Source organism: Artemia sp. Qi Xiang Cuo, chromosome 2 (assembly GCF_049724085.1).
Source record: "Artemia sp. Qi Xiang Cuo chromosome 2, ASM4972408v1, whole genome shotgun sequence".
In the NCBI taxonomy this organism is placed as follows: domain Eukaryota; kingdom Metazoa; phylum Arthropoda; class Branchiopoda; order Anostraca; family Artemiidae; genus Artemia; species Artemia sp. Qi Xiang Cuo.
In genome coordinates, this window is record NC_142795.1 from 6,525,569 (window position 1) to 6,549,256 (window position 23,688).

Consider the following 23,688-nt stretch of genomic DNA (forward strand, 5'->3'; position numbering starts at 1 on the left):
CATCATTCTCCTAAACACATCCAATCAAAATTTTTGAGACAGCCATTTTGTTCAGCGTATTTGATTTCCAGATAGAAAATATGTTTTTGAGGAGGATACTCCCCCACAACCCTCGGGGCAAGGGTTTTAAGTTATGCCCTGAGGGCATATAAGAACGATTTGGCACAATGTATCATTTATTATTTTTTCCTTTAGAGCAGGGCACTTCGTATCGAAGTAGTTGTCGTAGAAACTTTGAAAAGGGCTCATTCCATTGGAAATTGGAGTGGCTTATGCCCATTTTAATAGTCGAAAATGATTGGAAGGCAACTAACAGCCCTTCCACGCCCACCATTTCCCGAAACACATCCAATCAAAATTTTGAGATAGCCATTTTGTTCAGCGTAATTGATTTCCAGATAGAAATTATGTTTTTGAGGAGGACACTCCCCCACAGCCTTCGGGGCAAGGGTTGTAAGCTATGCCCAGGGGGTATGTACGGTTTTTCTAGAAAGTTTTATCGCAGAAACTTCCAAAAAGACTCATTCGCTTAGACATTTAAGAGACTAGTTCTTTTTTTAATAGTCAAAAATGGTTTGAAGGCAACTAGCCTCCCTCTCACGGCCACCTTTCCCACAAAACACATCAAATCAAAATTTTGAAATAGCCATTTTATTCAACGTAGTTTTAAGTTCTGTAAATTAGGTCTTTGAGGATCACAACTCCCTCACAGCCCTCAGGACAATTGTTGTAAGTTATGCCCCGGGAGCATATAAAGTTTTATAGAACGCGTTGTCGTAGAAACTTCAAAAAGGGCTCATTCGATTAGAAATTGAAATGGCTAGTGCCCTTTTTAATAGTCAAATGTAATTGCAAGGCAACTAACACCCCTTCCACGCCCACCATTTACCCAAACACATCTCATCAAAATTTTGAGATAGCCATTTTGTTCCACGCAGTAAAAGTTCAGGAAATTATACCTTTTAGCAGGACACTCCCCCCCACAGTCTTCAGGGCAAGGGTTTTAAGTTATTCCCTGGGGGAATATAAGTTTTTATTGAAATCTTTGTCGTAGAAACTTGAAAAAGGGCCCATTCGATTGGAAATTCAAAGGTCTAGTGCCCTATTTAATAGTCGAAAGTGATTGGAAGGCAACTAGTCCCCCTCTCACGCCCACCATTTCCCCAAACACATCCAATCAGAATTTTTAGATAGCCATTTTGTTCAGTGTTGAGGATTTCCAGATAGAAATTATGTTTTTGAGAAGGACACTCCCCCACAGCCCTCAAGGAAAGGGTTGTAAGTTATGCCCTGGGGGCATATAAAGTTTTTATAGAACGCGTCGTCAAAAAGGGCTCATTCGATTGGAAATTGAAATGGCTAGTACCCTTTTTAATAGACAAAAGTGATTGGAAGGCAAGTAACACCCCTTCCAGGCCCACCATTTCCCCAAACATATCCAATCAAAATTTTTAGTTAGCCATTTTGTTCCACGCAGTTTAAAGTTCAGGAAATTATACCTTTGAGCAGGACATTCCCCCACAGTCTTCAGGGCAAGGGTTATAAGTTATGCCTTGGGGGCATACAAGATTTTTATTGAAATCTTTGCCATAGAAACTTGAAAAAGGGCACATTCGATTGAAAATTCAAAGGGCTAGTGCCCTTTTTAATAGTCAAAAGTGATTTGAGGGCAACTAACCCCCCTCTCACGCCCACCTTTTCCCCAAACACATCCAATCAAAAATTTTAGATAGCCATTTTATTCAACGTAGTTGAAAGTTTTGGAAATTAGATATTTAAGAATGACAACCCATCCCCTCCCCCACAACCCTCGGGGCAAGGGGTGTAAATTATGCCCTGGGAGCATGTAAAGTTTTTATAGAAAGTGACGTTGTAAAAACATCAACTAGGGCTCATTCAATTGAAAATTGAAAGGGCTAGTGCCCTTCTAATAGTCAAAAGTGATTGGAGGGCAACTAACTTCCCTCTCACGCCAACCATTTCCCCAAACACATCCAATCAAAATTTTGAGATATCCACTTTGTTCAACGTAGTCGGAAGTTCTGGAAATTAGGTCTTTTAGGAGGATAACCCCATCAGAGCCCTCAGTGCAAGGGTTGTAAGTTATGCCCTGGGGGCAAATAAGGTCTATATAGAAAGTTGTTGCATAGATTTGAGATGAGGCTCTTTTGATAGGAAATTGAAATTGCCCTTTTCAATAGTCGAAAGTGAGTGGAGAGTAATTAACCCCCCTCTCTCGCCCACCATTTCCCCAAACTCATTCAATCAAAGTTTAGAGATAGTCATTTTGTTCAACGTAGTTGAAAATTCTGGAAATTATGTATTTAAGGATGACAAACCCCCCAGATCCCCAGGGCAAAGGTTGTAAGTTATGCCCTGGGGGCATATAAGGTTTTTATAGATAGAGTTGTCGTAAAAACTTCAAAAGGGGCTCATTCAATTGGAAACTGAGAGGGCTAGTGCCCTTTTTAATAGTTGAAAGTGATGGGATGGTAACTAACCCCCCTCTCACGCCCACCATTTCTCCAACCACATCCAATCAAAATTTTCAGATAGCCATTTTATTCAACGTAGTAGAAAGTTCTGGAAATTAGGTCTTTGAGGATGACAACCACCCCCCCCAGCCCTCAGGACAAGGGTTGTAAGTTATGTCCTGGGGGCATATAAGGTTTTTATTGAAAGCGTTGTCGTAGAAACTTCAAAAGGGCTCATTTGATTGGAAATTGATACTTAAAGTATTATTTTCTTTTTCTCTGAATAGACTATGTCAATATAAAACGAACAGAAATTAATTAGAAAAAGATTTCCACAAAACAAGTTTTTCAAAGAAAAGTAAAGAACTCCATTAAACAAAAATGAGCAAATTAAAATCAAATAATCTACTAAGCGTGAAACTACCACTCACGTCAGCATCGATAAATAAATGAAACCCAAAACGAACAGAAATTACAATAAATAACCGAGTCAAACTCAAAACGAGCAGAATTAACATAAGTTGGGCTCAAAACCCCTAAGCATTCCCAAGGCCAGAACATAATTTGCACTTTACAGAAAAAAATACAAATGAATGTGCATTGTCAGTTTAATATACATATGCTGATATTTAGTAATCAAAATGTTAAGATTATTTGATTTATTAAAGTTATAAAAGTAAAAACATTTATATTTTTTTCAGTAAAGTGCAAATTATGTTCGATAAAAGTAAAGTAAAGTAAAAGTAAAGTGCACATTCATTAGTATTCTTTTGCAGTAAAGCGCAAATTATGTTCTGGCCTTGGGAAGGCATAGGCGTTTTGAGCCCAACTTATGTTAATTTCTGCTCGTTTTGAGTTTGAGTTGGTTATTTATTGTAATATCTGTTCGTTTTGGGTTTCATTTATTTATCGATGCTATTTGCGGTAGTTTTACGCTTGGTAGTTTATTTGATTTTATTTTTGCTCAATTTTTGTTGAAAGGAGTTCTTTACCTTTTTTTGAAAAACTTATTTTGTGGAAAAGTTTTTTTAAAATTAATTTCAGTAAAGCGCTAGTTTTTCAGAATTTTACAAATTTAGGGAACATTACGGGTCAGTTTTTTTTATCCAATATTGCGGATATATAATGCATAAACTGCAAAGCAATAATATTTATTCGTTTCAAGTTTGATCTTCACTGTTTACTTCCATCAGATAAAATTTTTTTTCTTAATTATCTCTGGCAGCGCATTTTTTCGCTTAATAGATCGTCTCCTCAAATATATCTTGAAATTTCAGGGATACTATATTAGCTGAACGAAATCAAACAAATATAGGTTTGGGCTCTTATTATTACCCTAAAAAGCACGGCAACTATTTTTGTTGCGTCAAAGAAAAAAATATATAATCACACTTTTTGAACATTTGTGCCTTACATTAAACATTGTACTCTAGGAGGTATTCTGTACTATTAAAGTAAAAATCAAAGTACCTGGGTTTTACTTAAACAAGATTTTAACGTATTTAACCCTGATTCTTCAGTAAAATAACCAGTTATTTCAAGATTCCAAGGGACACTAACATTCCAAAATTTCAAATTACCTATCTTAATTTTTTTTTTTTTTTTTTTTTTTTTTTTTTTTTTTTTTCACAAGAAACGAGCGTTTGAGCTTTAAAGCATAGTAAAATTACCTTAGTTAAAGCAGCAAACTACCTCCCCCCTCTAGGCGTACTAAGGTGTGACTTGTCCTCTGGGCGTATTATATGCCAGTTCATCCTTATGGGGGAAATAAAAAGAGTATTTCTTCTATGAGGAGGGAGGAGGGGGAGGGAAACAGGAAAGAATTCCAGTTTTGATCTATTATTCTTCATTTTTTTTATTATTTCCGCAGTTTTCTTTTAAGGCCATATATAAGGGCGTAAATCTGCTCTCCTTCCCTGCGGGCAGATATGATCCCATTATACTTTATTTGTTGTTTTTAGCAGAATACCATTGTGTTTAGCAATACACATGTATGCAAATTTATGAAATGTGATGAAAGTAGCTAAATTTGTTCAGCAATCAATTTTTTTTCGTCCAAAGTCGAAAGTGGTTGCTAGATCTTTTAGACAAAAAAAAAACAAATCTAGAACATAGGTCGTCACAATTGGCCGTCGCTTCACTCGAGCAAGTACTCAGGTCTGCCGTCCTTCTAGAGACGATAAATTTAACTACATCGTTTTAACCGCACAGTATATGTATGAACAGTAGCAAAAAGTCCTATGCTCTCCATTAAAGATTTTGATACATTTCAGTCTAGACCTCTCTTCATGACTCTGCCTCTTCACGCACGCGCAATGAAAAATGCTTAGCGCATTACGACAAGCTTATGCTGTGATCTGACTGAATGCCAAGAACCAACTGAAACTATTTCGCTGACGTGCAGAGGGAAATCCTTTTCCAAGCGCTTTAATCTGTCATTTTCGAAGAAAATTTTCGCTACTGTGTGTACATACTTGTACTGTGTTTTAACCGTCACGGTTAAAACAGAAGAATTATGATATTTTTTTTGTTAGTCTACAGATTATGATTTGTCTCTAAATCTCAATACGGTTTCAATCTATCACAAACATTAAAAGCAGTCTAGAAAATCATTTGAAATACTGAATTTTTTTTCCAGGGGTTACAACTTACTTCCAAGTCTGTATGCCAAAGAGAAAACAGAAAAAAGAAGAAAACCTACAAGAAAAAGGAAATAGAACAAGTCTTTACGCCAAATAGAAAACAGGAAAAGGAAGAAAAGCTACAAAAAAATAGAAATGAGAAAAAAATAATTCTTCAAATGGCGGATTCCCTAACTTACACTGAACAAAAACAATTCATTTAAGTCATCAGGAGACTTTATATTTAACTTTACTTGATAAAATCTTGATTCATAAGATGACTACAAAAATAAGAATGTTTTAGTCGGGCATATATACAGAAATCTATTTCGGGGGTTGAGGGAGCATGAATTCGAATGAAAGTAAAACAGGAACAAGCAAACTTAGTAAAACAGGAACAGGAAAACGTAAGTAAATATAGGAAAATTTGACGATACATAAAAACAAAGGTACTTGAAGGGAAAGGGACGAGCCTGGAGGTGTTGTTTCCTCTAAATACATACCTTTACCTATTAGACTCATTACTTTCCTTAGTAAAATAATTACTTATTTATTATAGATTTTTTTTTTTTTCATCTTACGTCCGTTAGCTTTTTTCTTTGAATGTGAAATAATTTTTATAAATCAATCAAATCACCGAGACACTTTGTCTTCCCGTCAAGAAAATACAATTTCTTTCAAATGATAGATTATTGAAACACATTAGTTTTATTATTACACACGTATAAGAATATTGGATTGTAATGAACAGAAAAAAGGTGAATTTTATAAGCATTTAAGCAAACTACCCTCTTGCTTAGTTGCTCGTCACTTAGTATATTAATTATTTTATTCAATTAAATAAATATTTTTTCAGCATTTACTTATTATATATTACTATTGAATTATTTATTAAATAGTAATGACTTGTAATGAATTGGTCATTTCATCTTTTTGTTAATCTTCTAACAGAGAAACACCTCAAAGAAAGGTCTTCTATCTTTTCCAAGCAAATGAATTTCGTCAATAATACTTAAAGCTACCTTTTTTTTTCTTGCTTCTCTTTGCTATTTTCTCTTACATTTCAAACAGAGCACACGCCTCTAAAATAGGTCCTTTATCTTTTTCAATCGGATGAGTTATATCATTAATAATCAAAGCTACTTTCTTTTTTTGCTTATACATGTTCTTTTATTTTCCTAACAGAGACGTATATAAAGATAGGTTCCCTATCTTCTCCAATCAAAGGAATTTCATCAATAGGTGATGAAAGCTTCCTTATTTTTGATTTCTTTTTTGTTTTATTTTTCTCTTGCTTCTCTTAGGTATTTTCTCTTATAATTTAAAAGTTACAAACCACTAAAACCGGTCCTCTATCTTCTTCAAGCCGATGAAATTCATCAATAAAAGATCAAAGGTACTTTTTTATTATTATTATTATTTTCTCTTGCTTCTCTTAGCTATTTTCTCTTATAATTCTAAAAGAGACAAATCTCTAAAACCGGTCCTCTATCTTCTCCAAGCCGATGAAATTCATCAATAAAAGATCAAAGCTACTTTTTTTAATTATTATTATTTTTCTCTTGCTTCTCTTATCTATTTTTTCTTATAATTCTAAAAGAGACAAACCTCTAAAACCGGTCCTCTGTCTTCTCCAAGCAGATGAAATTCATCAATACAAGATCAAAGCTACTTCATTTTTTTAATTTTTTCTCTTGCTTTTCTTATCAATTTTTTCTTATAATTCTAAAAGAGACAAACCTCTAAAACCGGTCCTCTATCTTCTCCAGTCCGATGAAGATCATTAATACAATATCAAAGCTACTTTATATTTTTTTTTCTCTTGATTCTATTATCAATTTTCTCTTATAATTCTAAAAGAGACAGACCTCTAAAACCGGTCCTCTGTCTTCTCCAAGCCGATGAAATTCACCAATACAATATCAAAGCTACTTTATTTTTTTAATTCTTTCTCTTGATTTTATTAGCTATTTTCTCTTATACTTATTCAATAGACTAACGTATAAACACGGGCCTTTGTCTTCTCCAGGCCGATGAAGATCATCAATAAAATATCAAAGCTACTTTATTTTTTTTTCTTTATCTTGCTTCTGTGGTAAAGCTTTCTAATTTAGTTAATTATTAATTGAGTAAAAATATATTAAGACGCAAAAACAAAGTATCAAAATACCACTTTTTAAGATAAAGATACAAATCGTGGAATGTGTGGGCTTGGAGGGAACTTGCTCAATAACCAATTTCCTGGCTATATGCGTCAATGTACCGGAAGGACATGGTTAGTTTTTCAAATATATACCCCGATTTTTGAGACTGAAGTCAGACTTTTTGACTTGCATGGTGAACCTCTGCCAGTTTATTTTCTTATTAGAAATACCTTGGGATCTTGTCGGATCATTGTAAGTGTCTGTATCTTATTATATATTATTGTAGTTTTTTGAGACTTGTGGTCTACTTGGGGCAGCCAGTCCCAGGAGCATATCTATATTTGTAATTACTATGTGTAAAATGAATAAAAGTATTGTATTTTAGACAAACTCTCTACAATCTACCTTTAGCCCCTCGAATATACCCAGTTGGTACGCCTCATTAGTTCGGTCATAGCCTAAGGCACGCTACCAAAGTTAAATTACCTTAGGGCCAGAGTTTATCTCCCCTATAAAGGGAGAATAAAGGTATCTACGACTACAACCCCCAAATACCATAAATATACACTTCACAACAACTTTACAACACTTCTCTTAGCTATTTTCTCTTATACTTCTACAAGAGACATACCTCTAAAACCGGTCCTCTATCTTCTCCAAGCAGATGAATTTCGTCAATAATGATCAAAGCTACTTTCTTGACAAAATCTCTGGTTTGCCATGATCTCGAGACACCGTCCCATTTTTCTGGGGTTGTTACAATAACATCAGCTGATGCGATCGCCCGAGCATCTGGAGTAACGTCACCAGTCAACTCAACAACTTTTTTGGACAATTTTTTTTCAAGTCTTACTTTCCAGTCTTCAATCCGCTCTCGAACCAAAGCCTTGAGTGGAGCGATATAAACAACCTGAAAGGAATCCATCATCGTGTAATTGTTTTTGAATACACAACTAAGCTAGCAAAAAACGATATATGTCGGTAATACAAACCAATTCAGCCCCCCCCCCCAAAAAAAAAGCAATAACATAACCTATGGACATCTCTCCCTCTTTAATAAACCACCTCATCTTTCTAATTGTCCCAGAATTCCCGTTTTTTATGACTTCCAGGGACAATTTCTGCTTAAGACTTACATTTTAATTTTAAATCAACTTTCAGACCAACGCCTTAAGTGGAGTGATATAACTAAATTTAAGCAAATACACAAGCATAAAGCATTAGGTTTCGTTAAGCACAGCTCAAAAAAAAAAAAAAAAAAAAAAAAAAAAAAAAAAACCCGAAACAATAGGTGTCCACTTATGGAGAATTTTTTTTCACTCCTAATTTTCCAATCTTCGATCTGCACTCGGACTAATGCCTTGAGGAGACAGATTAACAGAAAAACTATAAAACTTTTTTCTCCATTTTAACACACTACCCTGCTCTTTTAATTATCCAAAATTCCCACTTCTCATAACCTTCATGGACAATTTTTGTTCACTTATTATTTTCCTATCTTCGATATGCTCTCGGACTAATTTCTTGAGCAAACAGATAAACAGAAAATTACAGATTCTATAAGCTTTGAACTTTGTTTTAACAGAACCGCAACCCCCCCCCCCTTTTCAATACCTTCATGCGCAATTTTTGTCCACTTTTTATTTTTCAATCTTTTATCTGCTCTCGGAATAACGCCTAGAGCGAAGCGATGCTAACAACATAAAAGGTGTTTATCGACTTGCAAAACTGCATAAATCAGAACCATTAAACAAAAACAACCCGAGCAACATCACTAATATCTAGAATATTTACATTTTTCAAGAAAAAAAAGTAAAGTTTTACTTTTTGTTTACATAAAAAGATTTAGACAGAGCTTAGATTTAGAAAGAAAAAAAACGAAAAACACACAGAAAAGAATTAGACGAAACAAAAACAGGGTTAATTATAACTTGTCATTTGCATACTTATGGAAGACTCCAGATTGTTGCGATTTCCCCCATAAGTTTCGATATTTTTTATATATATAGTTCATCATTTTTTATATACAGTTCATCTCTACTTGCTTTATTACCTTTTATTTACCTTTATTACCTTGCTTTATTTACCTTTATTACCTTTTTTATATATATAGTTCATCATTTTTTTATATACAGTTCATCTCTACTTGCTTTATTACCTTTTATTTACCTTTATTACCTTGCTTTATTTACCTTTATTACCTTTTTTATATATATAGTTCATCATTTTTTTATATACAGTTCATCTCTACTTGCTTTATTACCTTTTATTTACCTTTATTACCTTGCTTTATTTACCTTTATTACCTTTTTTATATATATAGTTCATCATTTTTTTATATACAGTTCATCTCTACTTGCTTTATTACCTTTTCACCGGCATCTTTCTTATTGATTCATAGTACAGACCGTATTTATTTTACGGTCTTACTATTCTTACTATTCTAAATATTCTTACTATTCTAAATCTTACTTATTTACGATTTTACTATATCAATGAGATGGACATAAATTTTACATCTGATTTGACGAATATTCCCTGCCATAAACCAAAAGGCATGCAAAAAGAAATTAATTTAGGGAGGGTAGCTGAATATGAAAAGAAAATTAGAATCTGTGAATCACTAAGGATTGGTTATATCGATCCTTGGATAAATCGATCCCATCGATCGAGAAAAAACATAGTTTTGTGAGCAAATCTCTTGAGCTTGTGCAGATAAGTTTTTGTGAAAAACATAGGCCATTGTGTTTTGTACCATATTTCGTCCGTTTTCTTTTTCGTAAGCTCGAGCGCCATAAAGATGCAAGGGCAATTGAATGATTCAAGAAAATCAACTATTGTAATAACCAGGAGAAACATCCGTTACCTTACACCATGTAAAAGAATTTGTGATTTCTCTTGATTATACCTAGCGTTTACGGGCAGAGCCATCTACTTACTTTAGAGCCAGGATATTCATTGAATACCCTGAAAATGGCTATTTCGGCTACAATAGTTTTACCAGAACCAGTTGGTGCGCCTAGGAGAACATTGCCGTCTGTGTGGTACAGAGTATGGAACAGCTGTGTTTGAATAGGATTGAAGTGCGTGAACGGATACAGCATTTCATAGACGGGATTGTCCAAGGCTTGAACAGGTAACGGCTTCAAATCGAGTAAATCTAAAATTAAAGAATGGAATAGACTCGGAGTTAAAAAAAAAAAACATAATCAAAGGCTTGAAAAACCTTGAAAAGTTAAAAGCAGATTCTCTTTCTCTCCAAAGGTTCTAATAGAAAAGTTAAACAATCAAACAAATAATTATAAACAAAATAATTGTCTACATTTTCATTAACTAAGCTGCTAAGTTCTTATCCCTGGGACGACAAAAAATTAAAATGACGTTTTAATATTTTACCTTTATATACAATAAAAAAAAATAGTACCTTTATGTTTGAGAAGTATTATATTGAAATATTCCTTATACTTGACACTCACTGCAACCAATTTTTGGCGGGAGGGATCTACATGAGAGCCCGAAAAGATTATACACGAGCAAAAACACCATTTAGGGGAGGGCAAATTGCCATAGCCTTCTAAAGCTTAAATTCACACCAGGAAGAAAAAAGACGGTACAAATGCAAATGGTACAAAATATCAGCAAATGATAAAGAAAATTTACCCTTTTTGTTTTGTTCTCACTACATGAGCAAAATCTCTTACTAAAAAATAGACAAGCATTCATCTATGTGGGCATCAATTAATTTCACACAATTCCCATTTAAACATAGTCTAATATGAAAAGAAGAAAGTTAGATTCAGTTCCAAACTGACAAGTAGAAAAACCTTGACTAGCTAAAGAAAACCGGTACTTTTGTAGAAAGCGGTAAGCACGCGACAATTGTATTGAAAATCAGATAGGATAAAACCCGGTACTTATACGAGACGCTGTATATAGATAGGCAATACAAAGGGTTTCTCACTCCAGGAACTATATTTAAGCTTTAGTTTTGGGGGTTTAGGGGGACTAAAAGGTACCTAAGTTGGGTTGATTATGTTAGGTTACGTATTTAATATATGCTGTTTTACCCCCCCCCTCCCAAATGTGCAAATATATAGCCCAAATTTGTTTCTGAACTATTATATTTTCATCCTATTTTGTTTTTATTCATTAGCGTTAACAAAACTTCACTTTTCGCAGCTTACCGCTTTCTATAAAAGTACCGAAAAACCTTATTTTATTTTAAAATGAGTGGCTTTCTTTTACCATTGAGTGCTTCATAAACTAATCCCTTCGTCTCCTATTTTATTTTCTCTCAAATATAACATAATCTGTTACAGCTAAGTTGTAGTTTAGCTAACAGAGCCTTTTTATCGTTGTATTGATCATCGAGCACAAATACACCGGTACACAGGGAAGATATGAATCTTTGTCAAAATCAAGAAGCGTTTTCTAATGCGTATAAATAGAATTTTTCTAGAATTCTGGCCGCCACTAATAGTAAAAACTTACCACCCCGACCCCCTCCCTTCACCAAAAAATATTGAATAAAACGGCGTCCATTATATGCAAATTTTCGAAAGAATAAAAAAACAATTCTCTTTCTCTTGGTATGCTCAAAACTGTAGATTCAAAAACATAAACCGTCCTTAAATTCAAAAGGATTCCATGATTTCTGGAGACTTTCGTTTTCATCAGGTCAACATAAATGACAGACTTTCAGCAAATAAAATACCTAGATATCAAACATAGCAATCCTTGGACATACTTGGAGAACCACTTATGTGTATTGCACTTAAGCCAGGGCAAGGCTCTGAACTATAAGAAAATGAGAAAACATGACTTCCCAACATTTAAAGCAAGGCAATTTCCACAAAACCACTGGATAACTCTTTCAAAAATGGCTACAAAGTTTGAACAAAGATCGGAATCAGTTCCACTGGCTATGCCAAGAGTACTGTGACCAGCAAAAGCATTACGTGCATCCAGAAAAGATAAACTCTTGCTACAGTTAGTATCAACAGCTGGTTGACAAAGGTGACAACACATCGCAGGTTTTGAATTTTTAACCGCATTAATAAGGTCATTTGTATAGACTAAAAAGAGTGTTGGTCGAGGGCTGATCCTTACGGAACACCAAATTCTGATTCAAAAAGTTTACAAAAGAGCGGATCAGGTAAATATGAATGAAATCAAGAATAAACAGTCCCTCTTGTACCCATATGGAATAATTTCCAACGAAGGATCTTGTGTGTTTATGAGTCGAAAGCTTTTCGTACAGACATCGAGAAAAAGCAGCAGGTGTCAGAACAGAGTCACTAGCTGAATGTAAATAATTCAAGAGAGTTGCAGATGAATGCTCGCTTGAGCCTCTTGTCCTAAAACCAAACAGAGAACCATGAAAAAAAAATCTTTAGAATTAAGAAAATCAAAGGTCGAGAAAGCGGAGCTTATTCAAAACACTGATAAAATAAATATGGGACAATAATTTGCAGGATCCTTCCGTGGTCCACCTTTAAATAGAATAACGACAGGAGCACGCTTTAAAGAGCTTGGGAAGACTATATTTTCAAAAAAAAGACTGACAAGTCTCGCTCGGGTAGAAACGATGCCAAAAAGAACGAACTTGACAAACATAGTAGGAATACGGTCAGGGCCATAAAATGAAGAACCCTCAGACCATTGACAATTCTGGCTATTTCAGCTTCAGATACAGGTTCCAAAGCCATTGATTTAAGACAAAGAGGTCCAAGATAAGACATACGATCACGTAGAGAAGAACAAGCGTTTATAAAAAAAAACACAGTAGTTTTGCTAAAATTAGCAAAACAGGAAGTAAAGGTATCTTGAACTTACCGCTCCCTCTCTACAATTTCGCTGTCAACTAAAGCACGTGAAGGGACAGAAGGAGGAAGAGAATAAGCCCAGATTGACTACTTGCTGACTATATACTGCTGACTATATTGACTCTATACGAATTGACTACTAACTATGTTTTCCTAATGTCTTTACCAAACTCAGAGAGTTTTCTATAATAAACTGGAGATTTAGACTTCTAGCAAAGCGAATACTAAACTGTTCTATAAACTTTGAAAAGTTAAAGTCGAGAATCACGCGGAGAAGACTTAGAGGACGTGTCAACTTTAGGATGATTACTTGTCTTACTCCAGCTTTTAAGGTTTCTAGGAGTCATCAAAGGATTTAATGGGGCTATTCTTTTCGATTCTGATTTCGATTGAGGCATATCACATACATCCAAGATAACTTTTTCAACGAATCATCGAACGAATTAAATAGAGAATCTAAGTCAGGTTCAATTTCAAAGATACTCGACGAATGGCCTACCAACCATGACCTAAGACCTAAAACCCATGACCTAAGACCTAAGACCTGACCTAAGAAGAAAGACCAACCATGACCTAAGAAGAGGAAACTCCTTGTCACTTAATTTTACAGAAGAAACACCAACTCTTTGGTTATTTCAAGGCAAAGAATCAGAAAACTCATTCCTAGAAAAGGCAAGATAATTGTTTCAGGCAACACTCATCAATGTAGAATTTTACACCAAGGTCGGTGATGAAAGAATATTATCAAGCAAAGAAGTAGTAGTGTCAGTTACGCTAGTTCGAAGGCATGTAGGGGACACTGTACCAAAAGAAAGCATAGTTGTAAGAAAATCCAAAGACCAGGGTGACCACCAGCCCCGCCAATTAATACTGAAGTCACCTATAATGACGGGCTCACAAGATTGACGATAGATTATTCTCAAAACCTCAATCAAGAATCGGAATGACAGAGAGGACAGACCCACTAGGAGATGGCTTCTACCATCAATGGTAGAAGCCATAGATGGACAATTTTTTAGGCCTCGAATTTCCAGCTAGTAGAGTTACAAGAAAAAAAGCAACGTTTGTTATTTAAGCATAGGAAATTTAGTGAAATCACGTTTTAACGTGTTTTTTGACACTATTTTATTAAGGTGACTTAAATGATGAATCTAGTAAAAATTTTATCGTTTTACTGAAAGCTTCAAAAAAGGGTATATTTTCTTGAAATATTTTTTTTTTTACTTTAATGAGTGCCAAAAGAGAGTTAGATTTTGACCATATTACGAACAGCTCAAACAAAACAGAATAATTTAACCGCATTTTAATAGCTTAACAGGCTTACACATTGTTGTTTATCATCAATTGATAAAAAAACACGACTGGGTATGGCCAGAATAGGACCGAATGAAACCAACACGAGAATTGCCTGAGTAAGTATGTAGTTATAATATAGTACAGAACAAGTGAGAAAGTATGCAAGTAGCTGATAGAGCAAAGATTGCCTGATACGTCCATACAGAAAGAAACGTACTAAAAATATCAGTTTTGTTGCTTTTTATTTATTTGCAAAATGTTTTTAAAAAAAGCTTGTAAAGAATATAAGAGAGTGATATTAAAAATTAAAACTAGCAGAGATATAGTCGAATAATATTTAAGCTCAAAACAGAAAAAAAGCGCTTGGAAATGAATAAGTGACACCTAAAACGAAGCAAAACGAAAATGAATATACAAATCTAAACAATAAAATATATTATTTTGAATTATATTAACATACTTTTCAATGCATAATCAAGTCAAACTTGAAACGAGCAGAAATTACCACAAATAAGAGCAGAACTACCACCCCACAGTCCCTCTAAAGGCTAGTGTCGTTCCACTCTAATAAAAACAAATATATTTTAGCGAGCCTTTCAGGTGATTCATTGAATAATTGTTTATTGATTGTTATTAAATTAAAAATTATTTAATAAATTTAACGATCAAAATATTCCTCCAGCAAACAAAACGGGTTAACTCAAAAATTGACCTTTGACTTTGAAATTGACCTTGATATATTTTTAAAATGTTTCATTTAACATAAATTTTTACACTTTTGAATGTGTAGCCTATACAGTTGATGACCAAGAATTGCTTGATCACAATTAAAGATGAGCTAAAAACACCATATTTTTTTTCTTTTTTTTGTTATCCCTCCTCCATATCACGCTTTGGCATTTGGAGGGGATGTGTTTATGTTAAGTTTTCTGTTAATAATTGATATCAGAATAGATAAATTAAAATAAATATAATTTATTATAATAATCCAGATAGCCTTACAAAATATCAAAATCATCGCGCACAAACCTCATTGGTGAAAATTATAAGGATTTAGTTCTAGGTGTTCCATAAAGTCAATTTACCAAGCTGTGTCGAACTGTAAAAACCAAAAAAATTAAATTTCGCATAAAGAATCATTACCATAAGACATGTCCCGTTTGTTTATTCAGATCTAATAAATTTTCCACTTATTTTCCAAATCTCTTACTTTTTTCTCTTAACTGTAAATCTAGTTGCAAAATGTCAAGGCTGGTTTAGCTATTTTTTGGATAAATTTCATTGGTACAAATTAGTTTTTTACTATAGCCTATCTTAGGTCATTCAAAGAGGATACCCACGTGGCTTTATAAATATAGTTTTTAAAATTGTAACTTTTTCTAGGCGGAAAATCTCTATTTTTGGCTGCCAAAACAGCTTCACACGCATATGAAGAGGTCTAAATATCCCTCCGTATTTGAAATTGCTAGCAACAAATGGTACTCTCCATATGAATGCAAGGATCATAGTTTAAACTCACCTGTGGCAGCATTTATTCCCTTGCGTATGATTTTAATGATAATAATAAATTTTCAACAAACGTGGGTTTCAGTCCAGGAGTCACCAAGACCCAAATCCTGACCATGAGGAGGGGTTAGTACTGTGGCTCTGGAAGCTCAGGCATCTCGAGTTAGGAAGTGATAGGCTTTTTATATCTTTTCAGGGGTCGGCCGCGACGAGGTGCGCGAAAAAAGTGACTTTAGTTACTTGAGGACACCAAAAAAGTGACAAAAAGTGACTACTCAGAAGCCGTCAGAGCATAGGCAGATGGATTACAAGGATCCCAATTACTACCGTAAGATCATCACTGGCCTATGAGAGCCCGAGAAGTTACGGTCAGAAAGGCTGAAATCCTCATTTTTTTCTTCAATTGATTTTATTTACTTATACAAAACCATAAAAAGACAAGCATCTGCCACAACTAGGCATAACCAATCACTGGATATTATGTCATCACTTCTTTGACATTTTTGAAAGACAATCAGTTAGTTCAGATTTCCTCTTCAGAACAAGTACTTCAACCGATTCAGCATTATCTGCCCTTTCCCTTTCTTCGGAGCCAGCTTTTAATGCTACTTACAGCATACTTTGAGCAAGACCAATTTTCAGGAAGTCCTTCTCTTCCACAGCTTTCTTCAACCGTTCTCCTGCCTCTCTCAGAAGGGTATCACCTATTTCCTTCTTTTGCTTAACCATCGCTTTTTTTCGTACAACGTCTGACTCTATGTCCGCTGCTTTCTGCTTCTTCCGTACTATCTCCTGGATTTGTTGTTCAGCATCTTTCTTCTCAGCTTCAAGCTTCTCTCTCTCTGATTCTTCCTGTCTTCTCTCAAAAAGGTACAGTTCATAGCTGACTCTAGCTGATCTAGCCAGACAAAGCAGCTTCTTTGTGATCAGCACACGCTCTGGTCTGTTCTCATAGTCGCGGAGCGCTTCCGCAACAAAAGCCTTAGCATTGAGTGCCCGCTCTTCTGTACGCGCTTGAAGGCGAGTCATCAGCAGAGCTGACCGAGAAAATCCTCTCTCTACGTCTGCACTTCCATGAAAGAGCGACATAGTTGCCAGGACGATCCGACCTAAGGACTGATATTTGGTTTCACCAGATGGTGTCTTCAGTTCCAGGATCTTTTGCCAATAGCCGTCAATTCGAGTACTCTCCGTGGGTGGCGGCACGGGATCTGACTGTAAAAACAACCATTCTCCCTGGACTTGCTCGATGTCCGTCTCGAATGGATGTTCTCTTGCAATGTGGAGGATATCACTGCAACTCGATATTTGGCAATCTGGACTGGGAAGGCTTAGGCAGGCAAGGCTTTGGAAAAACTCGTTGTTCACAGGGCATTTTGTCAGCAGGTACTGTACAGCAGCTTTGATATGCTTCCTAATTCTCAGGAAAAAAATGTCCTGTCTTTCAGAATAACTTTTGAAGAATCCAGGACAGCCAGGACCCTTTCATTACACAAGGGTTGCTGTAGGTAAACATCTGCAGTACTATCTAAGCCTTCAAAACCACCGAGGATCCGGAGATTGACATCATCAGCCGGCACAATCTGCCCCAAAAGAACTACGCATAACCGTCTCAGCTCAAAGTGTACCACATGTATTAACGGCTCCTGTCGTTGAAATACACCAGTAAAAGCGGTAAAAATTGCTGCAGAGCTTATAATGAACTCAAATTCGGCTTTCATTGTTTGCTTTTTCAGCCAGCTTACAATTTTCAAATATTTTGCATTTGACATCAGGTACTTCAGACTATTTTCTTTGGCACAAATTCTAGGAAATATTCTGTCAATGCAGGCCGCTGTTCGATCAAGCGGCTTGCTGCTTCCCTTATGGTGAGCCATCTGATAGATAAGATAAGATATTTATTTCGAAAAATGACTATCACAAGCCCCGAAGGGCGGAATTCGCATTTTGGGGTCATATAATAAAAAAAGACATAGAAATAGCACAACAACTAAAAAACTGGCTAAACAATGCCAAAAACAACAATCATCTTGTGGAGACGTGCTTGACAAACTTATGCTGAAGCACTTTAGCTTTCCGTTGGCACTGGCTGAAATCCTCAAAAAGACCTGGCCATCCGCTGAAAAAGTGGCAAACGGCAATTATCATATCAGAGCACTCCTCCCCGAGTTCTTGTAGCCCTTTCAGGAATGCATTATGCACTGCATGAATGTTGAAGGTTTCGATATTCAATATGCCTTTTGAATACCTTTTGCTTTTTTCTGAGTCTATGATGGACTATACTTTCCTTTTTACAGTTTGGCCATCACTTGCAAGCATCAGCAATCTCTCAAGTGAAAGTCCTTCATCTTCAATACTCTGCAGGATTTTCTTACTCAGATCTTCACTGATTGCATGTCCCATATAATATGTCCGAAGATGCCGACTATCCACTTGTTTCCGCTCTTTTGACCAGTATCGAACTCTTATTTGGAGCTCCTTTACCCCACCATTGTTCGTTGTTTCATCATATTCCAGCACAAAGTCAGATTTCTGGATGTCTTTGATTAGAATTTCTCGAAAGTACGGAGAAATAGCCTCAGTCAACAAGTATGTAATTTTTTTAGCATTTAACAAGAAGCCTTCTGGCACAGCATCAGGGAACATTGTTCGGAACACCTCGGCAATATGATCACACGAAGCTGCAGCAAAAGAACTAGCAATAGTCTTTAAAACCCAAACTATCTCCGCCCTTGACGTTGCATCTCGATTGCAGAGCATTTCCAGATTCTTTTGTGGTACGCTATCGCCACTTTGTGATTTTGGGTGGTTTCCGGTTGGAGCTGATGCAGGGAGTCTCAACTGACGCTGGTTTAACATGACAGAAGCATTCTTTTTGTGATCTTGTGCGGCTGCATGTTGAAGTAGGGCCTGGAACCCTTTCTGGCAGCTGAGTGTCTTTTTACAAACTTTACAATAGAACGAGCTGTCATTGTCACTTCCTTTTGTGCACCACTCTTTCACTTTATACCCAGCGCCGTCTTCCCTACTGAGCCAGCTCTCCAAAAATTTTGTCTTGCCCATTATTTACAGCCACCTGAAATAAGAATGGGTTTTAGAAAGGACTTAGAAAACACACAAAGCTAATACAAATACAAACTGACAAAACCAATAAAAACACAAATTTAATTTTACATTTTGACATCCTCAGACCTGTGGACAGGCAAGCCTTTTGCAGGAAACAGTCTAAAATCCAAGAAACTGGCTAACACTGAAAACATATAGAAAGAATCTCAGCCTAACCGTCCATTTGCTAATGAGCCAGGCGAGAATGGATGGTAAGTGAACCAATGGCCTGAAAGGAACCATAGGCAGTTATGGTACAGTAGAACTAATTTAATCAATCATCTTATTTGCAAGAGCCTAGATTTTAACACACACACACACACTAACCACGTTTATCACAGCCATAGACATCGTGCGTGTTGAAATATAGTCCAAACTATCAAAAAAAGACTTACTTTTTTATGAATTATGCCACCGTCGACAGTAATTATAACAAACTGTTTCAATAAAACAAATTAGGTCCAAAATGTCGAAAAAAGTGACTTTAGTGACAAAATGACAGAAATAGTGACAAAAAGTGACAGGTCCCCAAAAAAGTGACAAAAGTGACAAAAAGTGACTGCGGCCGATCCCTGTCTTTTAATTTATGTATTTATAAAATAAAGACCGTAATATATTTTTTGCATCATTTAGATTCACAACCAATAGAATACTTCCGATATTAGGTCTTTCTGCCTCCTGAAAGACCCATGAAGACCTGTCTCCTCGTAGTTTCTATATATGAATTCCTTTCCGATCTAGGGCATCAAGGGCAAAAAAAAAAAAAAAAAAAAAAAAAAAAAGACATACCAATGAGACTTAAAACTTACTTGTATGTGGTGGATGTCTTTCCGGCAAAATCAGGTGCTGAAAAGACAAAGGAAAGATGCACTCGGAGCCAAGCCATCTATCATTAATGGCTTTTATATAATATTGAGATGGCAGAGGCTCAAAAATTGGAATTGTAAATACGACAGTTTGCGGCTCCTGTGTGACCACTTGTTTCTTTGTTAAGATAAAATATTCGTGGTGGTACATATGATTTGTTTCTGGGTCTTCAACCCAAATCCAAAATGCTTCTGAAGTATTACCATGAATTCGATCATTCCACCTGGAATATAAACAAATATAACTAATATTTTGAAAACATTTTAGCACTGAAAAAGAGCTAGACTAATCAAAAACATGAGAATTTGGCAAAAAAAAATCTTGAAACGATGAGAACGGCTATAAATTACTTAAAAAGTAATTAATGATGAAGTAATTAATGATTTAATTAAGTAATTAAAATTACTTAATGATATACATTATACATTACAGGAATCTCATCAATGATTAAAACAACCGGATAGTTCGGCTTTGGATGACGTCAAGGTTCTGTCAGTTCAAGAGCGGAAGGAACGAGCTTCCAACCAAAGCGCGTGGAGTGCTTTGAAAAACGGGTGAATGCGAGGACAGTAGGTCTGTACACTAGCAGCGTAATATAGTGAGGCTATATTTGCGACAGTCGAAGGCCTGAGCCCGTTTACCAGGTTCAAATGGCTATACATTTGAGCTCTTAACAATTTGATAACTATGATTAACTATTGATTAACTATGATAAAGGCGTTGCACATCATCATTCATTCACGTCGTCAGATAAGATGAGGTAATTCTTTTCATAAATGCATGAAAAAACAATAAATTAATCCTCAAAAAAGCTCACCACCTTGCACATGTAGAGATTTTGAGGCACTTTCAAAAGCTTAATAGCAGTTAGCACAATAGCAGTCACAAGGCATTTACTAACAAATTATATTTTGGAAGAACTCAACTTTGCTCAACTTTGTAAGTATTCAAATGCAAGGCTAAGGAACTGAAAAAAAAGAGCAAAATAAGAGACGAAAGAGAGAAACCAAAAGCAAGAGAGCGAGAGAAAGAGATAGGATAAAAGGGTAAAGATCCTCCAGAGCTATTGCTGGCACATAGGGCGCCAAATCAGCTTTTCAGTTACTGGGTCTTCTTTACAGGGACAAGTAGTAAGCTTGTCACCCAACCTTGCTGCAGCAGGAATCAAATCCCAGATCCCGTGTTGCCAAGCAGAGCATCAATCCACTGTGCTACAACAGGTTAAAAAAATCCAAAACTGGAAATCGAACCCGGATCTGCAGGCTCGATGCCAGCTATGCTATCCACTACACCATACGAGATTGAGAGGGAGAAAGAAAGACAGAAAAAGGAAGAGAGACAGAGAAAGATAGAAAAAAAAGACTGAGAAAGTGAGAGAGGGTGAGGGATAGACTCTGCAAAAGACAGTTCAAAAAAGCTTCTTGTTTATCAATTTTATTTTTAGTTGTTATTGTTATGTTTAAAAATGACATTTTACTATCTCCATAATAACTTACTACTAAGTCAGTAACATTTAACCGTAAATCGTTCAGGCAAGTTGTAGGTTTACGTCTCTCCCAAAGAAAAGAAAAATCCTATCAAAACCTCTTATTTACAATGGCAATCACGAAGAACCACACATTTCATCTTTCTTTTTTTTTCTTTGAAACATTCTCAAATGCTAAATGCCAGTAAGAAGCAAAAATACTACCTAAAATCTGGTGAAACAATCAGCATGACCCTAATAACCGTCCGTGTAATTGGTTGAATCGTGGCATCAAGTTCGACCTTTGGAAATTCGTGGGCGTAACGCTTCACAGTTGGAGCGTTTTTTTGGTCTCGAATAAGAATACCAAGTTCTTTTGAGTCCATCTCTCTGACTCTATCAATCGTCAGTTTTTTGTCTTCTATTTTTTCAAGTAAGTCATGACCTAGAGTGGTGAATTGCCTTAAAGGATTTTCAAAATCCCACATTTGACGCTCAAACATCAGCGCTACTTTCAAAAGACGAGCAGTCAACAAAGGCCAGCCCTTTCTTAACACTATCTCAAATAGTGCACGAGCAATTCGAGGGCAATTCTGAAAGAAAAAACGACAAATGGCATAAGAAAAGACAATTAATACAGGCCATAAACGCAAAATTTAACTATTTAATAGAAGTACTAACCGAGTAGATGGCGCACTGAGCTTGGAATCCTGTGTCTGTAAACGCAGGGGTTCGAGTCCTGGTGCCACTGATTAATTGGCTTAGAACGGGGGTCAGCTGTGTGACTCTATTAGCTAAGCCAGGGTCGGCCCAAGGACCACATCCAGGATTTTTTTTCTTTGTGTGGGGGGGGGGTGTACACAAGGATTTTTTTTCAGGGGGTTACGAAAAAACTTTAAAAAATGCATCAAAAATTTGTTTACATTCTTTTCTGTTACGTTTTTACGAGTCGGACACAAATTTCGAGGGGAGAGGGGTAACACCCCCCCCCTCTCTGGATACGGCCTTGGTCGGCCCACTTCCAAAATGGTACCCGGAGAAATCTCGGGGGAAAACATGGGAAGCGTCGGAGGACTTGCCCCAAACTACACATAGTAATCCTGACCGAAGGCAGAGAATCATGAGATCGGTACCTGCGCTATACGGATCATTGTCTTAATGCGTATAAGTTTTTTTTTATACATGCAGAAATACTTATGGCCCAAGACAAATATCCGGAGTCTGGAGTGACAGACGTATTTAATGACCGCGTAGAAGTAACAATTCTAGGCGTTTACCCCCCCCCCCAGTAAAATACCCCCTGCGGAAAATAACCCCCCCCGAAAATATCCCCACAGTGGTAAATAAGCCTTTCCAAATTTGAGAATATTATTTCAGTTTTATTTTTCTAATTTCTTTAGGGGAAAGGAATTTTGGTTATTGTGTATTATGCGCCACTCACTCAAGTTTACGCTGTGTAAAACTCGAGAACTAACCAGTTTCTTCGTTAGTTTTTCTTCAGCTTAGCGCGAGACAAGACAAAGACAAGTGACAGAATATATGGGAAATATATAATTTAAGCTATATATTTGCACCTAAGGAGGGGGGGCGGGTTAGGTATTTGGACACTTCGAAGTCAGATTACAATTCTTTCTGGGTATATGACCACTATAAACTAACAGAAGAATAGCGAGGCATCTGGAAGTTTTTTTAACTAAAAAAAAAAAAAAATCCCAGTATAAAGTAAATATAATGTTTCATTTAAGTGTTTTTTCCAAGTGTTCAGTGTCTTATTGTTCAACGACCGTTTTTCCAAGTATTAAGCATTATTATTAGGTTAATGTAGTGTTTGATTTAAGTGTTTTATGATGATCGCTGATCAAAGTTTATGTTATTTGTGCCTTTCATTTATGTTATTTTACTGTGTTCATGGCCGTATATTTGGCTTTAAAATACACTTATTTATCTACCTATCTAATATGCAGAATAATTGTACCAAACCCATTTTGCATGCAAATTGGGTGGGGGTGTGGTGGGGGTAAACGCCGGCCACCAGAATTAACGGTGCTCATATCTAAAAAAAGAATGAGTAAAAATACACGATTGCGGCAGCTTTCAGGACATTGTATAGCAATTATTAAAACGAAAAAGACCAGTTTGAAGAATAATTTTATGGAAAAGGAAAAAAATATTACGGTAAGCGTTATTAATCCGTATCCGTATTACGTAATCCGTATTACGATAATTGATGGCAAACACACACACACAAAAAAAAATCGAAGAATCCTCATGTTTTGACCCCGTTTGTTTTTTCAAGATAATTACAAATTAAAACTATGATCAAAGGCAAACATCTGAATAGACTCCCAACTTATGATTATGATAATAGACTCCCAATATTTGCTG

The 23,688-nt window shown here is 35.9% G+C and overlaps 1 protein-coding gene across 2 annotated transcripts in view; it reads right to left on the minus strand.

The window, feature by feature from the left end:
• Window positions 1-23,688, minus strand: part of obe (activating signal cointegrator 1 complex subunit obelus) — a 196,930-nt gene that overhangs the window by 55,250 nt on the left and 117,992 nt on the right. For both annotated transcript variants that reach the window (XM_089098912.1, XM_089098905.1), the window contains exons 15-18: window positions 21,529-21,896; window positions 19,781-20,061; window positions 10,179-10,399; window positions 7,871-8,149 (exon numbers count right to left, since the gene is read on the minus strand). In XM_089098912.1, the coding sequence (XP_088955038.1) occupies window positions 7,871-8,149; window positions 10,179-10,399; window positions 19,781-20,061; window positions 21,529-21,896 (1,149 nt within the window). The remainder of the gene's footprint in view (window positions 1-7,870; window positions 8,150-10,178; window positions 10,400-19,780; window positions 20,062-21,528; window positions 21,897-23,688) is intronic.